The 4897-nt window shown below is 38.1% G+C and overlaps 1 protein-coding gene across 1 annotated transcript in view; it reads right to left on the bottom strand.

The window, feature by feature from the left end:
• Window positions 1-4897, bottom strand: part of grin2ab (glutamate receptor, ionotropic, N-methyl D-aspartate 2A, b) — a 219077-nt gene that overhangs the window by 167105 nt on the left and 47075 nt on the right. The window contains exons 3-4 of the mRNA XM_037689831.1: window positions 1337-1561; window positions 1089-1247 (exon numbers count right to left, since the gene is read on the bottom strand). Coding sequence (XP_037545759.1) covers window positions 1089-1247; window positions 1337-1561 — 384 coding nt within the window. The remainder of the gene's footprint in view (window positions 1-1088; window positions 1248-1336; window positions 1562-4897) is intronic.

Genomic DNA, 4897 nt, shown 5'->3' with positions numbered 1-4897 from the left:
TTCTTTCGTTTATTTCATTTTTATTTATTTCTTTCTTACTTTCTTTCTTTATTTGTTTAATTTTCTTTCTTAGATTATTTCATTCTTTTTTCTCTTAGATTATTTTGTTCTTAGTTTCTTTGTTTGATTCTTTTATCTTTTGTTCTCTTTTTTATCTTTCTTTCATTTTTTCTTTTTTCTTTCCTTCTTTTTCTTTTGTGCTTTCTTTCTTTCTATTGTTCTTTTTTCTATTTTACTTTTGTTCTTTCTTTTATGTTCTTTATCCTTTTATTCTTTCTTTTGTTCTCTCTTTTTATCTTTCTTTCATTCTTTCTTTAGTTCCTTATTTTTTTCCTTTTGTTCTTTTTTCTGATGTTTCTTTCTTTTGGTCTTTCTTTTGTTCTTTGTTTTTTTGTTCTTTATTTTTTCTTTATTTTTCTTTCTTTCGTTTGTTCATTCTTTCTTTCTTTCTTACTTTCTTCATTGTTGATTTTGGTTTTGTGTAGCCCTCTTTTAGGCCAAGCATATAACACATTTTTACATATTTAATCAAAGCACGATCATCTGCTAAAATAAAAACGATGTACCAGACAATGATGTATACTGTATGTTCTACAGGAACGCTCCATTGACCGTATGAAGACTCTCCCTCTGTGTCATTTACTAATCAACATTTATAAGGAAATGAAAAAAGAAGATTAGAACTGTATTAGAATGTAGCTGTATTCAAAGGCAATGTTTTAATGTTTTTTTATAACAAATAAAATATCTTTTAAAAAAGTGATATCTTTACAGGGTGTAAAATGAATATATTCAACATAATTTGTGCTGAAAATAAAAAAAAATCACTCTAACATAGTGTAGTGAGCTAACAATCTAATCAGGAGTGAATTTGTGAAATCCAAATGTAACAATACTTTCTATTTGTTCTTGGCAGTCTAGTTTTAACAAGTTTAAAGCCTGAAATAATAATGGATATGAAAAAATTACTTATCTGTGAAACATGTAGTATCTGCTCCTAATTCTAAACATTTTATATACAGAGAGGCGGAAGTCTTGTTTACCCTCCGTTGTCCTGTGCTCATCGGTGCATGCCTTGTGTCACTCACCTTGTCAGCCATAATCATAGAGGATCCTCCATGAACTCCAAGAACTGGAAGCTGCGTCTGAACAGACAGGAAGTCAAGGATTTGGGCTATGGCCTCCTGATCGGTGCCATCCGCAAACACAAGGCCATGGAGACGAGAGCGAGACAGAAGCTCACACACCTGAGACACAAGGAACCCACGCACGTTGTAAACAAATTGCTGTTGTGTTTAGCAAACAGAATACATAATACTGAAATATGTGCTCTCACCTCCGTAATCACAGACTTTGGGTCAGTCTGGTTCATCTTTAGTGTGACTACATTGACGTCAAGAGCGTCTTCAGGGCGCCGAGGATAGCGGAGCTCTTGGTCGGATACTGGACGTGTCTGGCCCAGTATCACGCCCACACTGAGTCCTGGAGGCTTTTGGGATGCCGCAGGCACCATAATTGAAGAGAGTAGGAGCAACATCCAGCCCGCTACACCCATCATACCCTACAAAACATAAAAACAAAAAAGTAAAATTTTATACCTGTCTCATGAACAATCTGTGAGCCATAAAACAAACCGTTGGCGTTCATTAAACCCTTGATCTTGTTCAAGCTAACGAGCAAAGAATGTTGGAGTTTAACACTTTTTTCCTCAAGAACCTGCTTGTTTGAACATGGGGCAGATGTGGCTGAGTGATTAGAACAGTCGTCCTCCAATGGGAGAGTTGGGGGTTCAATTCCACCAGCAGTCACATGTTGAAGTGTCCCTGGGCAAGACACTGAACCCCTCATTGCCTCCAATGTGTGTCCCATCGGTGTATGAATGTGATAAAGCACTGATTAATCTTTGTATAGATCTAGTAGAGTGCTGTATGAATGGGTAAATGAGGACACGGATTGGAATAAGTGCTTTGAGTATCTTGATAAGATAGAAAGGCACTATATAAGTACAGTCCATTTACCAGTTACAATTTTTTTGTTGCTTGCCATTCAAGGCAAAAAAAAAATCATCTGTCTCATTTTTGTGCGTGGACGTGTATGTTCAAATGTTTGGTAGTAGCTGAGAGTAATCCCAAACACATATTGGGAGCACAAGACTATGTGCAAACTATTTGCTTAATGGTATGTACCAGGTAAGTAACAAGTGCATATCCAGTGGTGTCGTTGGTGATATGTGGGTATATGGAGTATACCCACTAGAAAAACTGGAGAATTTCAGTATACCCATTTAAAAGTGCCCATTGATGCACGACATATCATTAGGCACGTGTCATTGAAACGTTAAACAGCAGTTAAACGCTTCCGTAACAATCTATCTGTGTACAGCGCTTGTTTATTACATTCGCTTATCCAGCAAATTGTTGTATAATTAATACTTCTGTACTTACTACTTAATACTTGAACATGTTTTGCTTTGATACCATTTAATAAATTCTATAACATGTCTTTAATACAAAGCCAACTGTTGTACAAAGTTTGTTGCGCACATATTCAACTATAAGCGTCAGAGAAATTTGGAAATGTTCAATAGGCTTAAAAATCAAAGTAAATTGACGATTACATTGTACTAAATGGTGTACTTTGGTTTCTAAGCACATACCCACTACAAAAATGTAGACTACACCACTGTGCATAACATTTGGGCTCTGCCATTGATGGATAAAATTGCTCCCTCAGGATCCCTCTCTCTGCACTGCCTCAGACAAACAACATAAATAAAACCATCTTCCTGTATTCTTATTCACAGTAAACCCTACCTACTTGAATACATTGCACTGACAATAGTAAGGTTTACTTGCATTTCCTGTTCAGTTCAATTCTAGAAAAACACTCATAATGAAAACTACAACTTCACTTCCAAATCCCTCGGCGATGGGGGACACGGGCGTACTTCTTTTTGTAAGAAATTGAGTCACGCCTTTTGAAACAACCTAAAAGTCTCTTTTACATCACAGCACACAGAAAACACATCAAACCAGCAGCATGTGAGGGTGTTGTGGATTCTAAACAAGGCTTCAAAACTTAGCAAAGACGCCCCCTACCCCTTTTAAATAGTTTGTATTTATCGTCATGAAAAATAGAGCCTCAGTTATGTGACTTGAATTTAAATATGAGAGTCTTAACACAAAATCCAGAATGAGATCGCATGATATGCACAAGCTAGGGCAGGAAGAGCACTGCCCTCTTTCTGTCCTCTGCTCTTTAAATATTAGTGAAGTTGGTGTCAGAAAGAGTGACTGTGAGGAGACCAGGGTTCAACCTAACTACTTCTGCTAAACCCCTTATCAGGCTTCATAAAAAGGCCCCAAATCTCTATTCCAGTGCCTGCCTTCATTTCAACATAATCTGTGCCTGCAGGCAATGTGCACAGTAAAGTGCTGGCGATTAATGAATCAAATAACCTTGAAATAAATGTAATCTGATTTTACCTCATTTGTTGGGGTATGAAGGGAACGATTCCAAACCGCTAAAGGCACACAAGTGTCTGCAGCAATCAATAACATTTACTAAAATGAAGAAAAGAAGACGAAGAAAAAGCTCAACTTTCAGCGGCTCATCTGAAACAAAGTACCAGTACAATACAGACAAGACGGAGCTTCAGTTTTCAGTTTTGGCATACTACACATTACCTTTTCCTGTAATGAGAGCAGATCTAAAAGAGGCAGATGAGTAGAGGAAATGCAGTGTGAAATGCCCAGGGCTGAATGAAAGCTAATGAAACCATGATGCGAATGCTACGTTGCATCTCAGCCAATTTCTTACACCACCAGAGTCCAGCAGAGCTGAAAAAAACACCCCAGGAGGAAACCTCACATCTCCAGAATTAACTTACTGTCTCCAGATTTCTTAATCTCCACCCCCCGTCTTCTCTATCTGCACAGCCACACCTGCTAATCGTCCTTATCTGTGCATTCTCTTATTTTTCTCTTATACTTTCTCTGTTTAATCCTGCCAATTCGTCTTTCCAGCTGGGTAAAAGTGTGTATCTGATCCATGTCATCTCACACCCGGTTTAATCAGGCCAGTTAGTCAAGTCAGTACTTTTCAGTTTGCTTTCTCTCTGCCCTGGTGCCCACAGACTAGCCTGCAGCTCCAGCAGCACTTAGCATACGCCGCTAAATCACACACCGCTACACTCCTGTCCCAGGGAATTAGTGTCAGCTTCAACCAACAGGACAAGATTACACTAACGTTTTTTTTTTTAGGGTTAGCATCAGAGCTAACATATCCAGGAGCCAGCATGTCATGTGCCACAGTTTGGGGAAAATGGTCAGTGCAGCCGAAAAACTCGAGACAAATTGTTTCCACTGTCTTATATAATTTGCATTTGTGGTAACATCACACAGAAAGCACTGAGAACCGAGTTTGAACTCCAAAAGAGATGTCATGAGGAGTAGGTTTTTCTTTCCCGAATGTTTATGCTCTACAAAATACTGAACAATGAAAAAGGAATGAATATTCAGTAGGGTGATGCTTTTTCTGACAACACTCCTCAAAGCAGTGGTTCAGATCTTTGGAAGTAAATACAGCTTTGAACACCCTCAGTTATTTTCTGACCACATAGTGATTTGCTGCGATCTTCAAACAGCTTTAATGTCAAAAATTTCTTACCAATTCATGCAAACACTACTGCAGCAGGAAGATGTGGTGTACTGACCATGACCTCTGACCCTGAGGTCACCTTTCCTAACTACCCTGAACTGAATAATGTCATGTTTTCACACATTCATTGTCCTGGACAGAATCACTTATTCTTTCAACTTTATTTATACAGGTTAATCCTATTGAGCCTCAGGGACTCATTTACAAGAGATACCTGAATTTTTAACAAAGAATGATG

Source organism: Nematolebias whitei, chromosome 16 (genome assembly GCF_014905685.2).
Source record: "Nematolebias whitei isolate Nwh7 chromosome 16, NemWhi1, whole genome shotgun sequence".
NCBI classification, from domain to species: Eukaryota; Metazoa; Chordata; class Actinopteri; order Cyprinodontiformes; family Rivulidae; genus Nematolebias; species Nematolebias whitei.
This window is presented reverse-complemented; position numbering and strand designations above follow the sequence as displayed.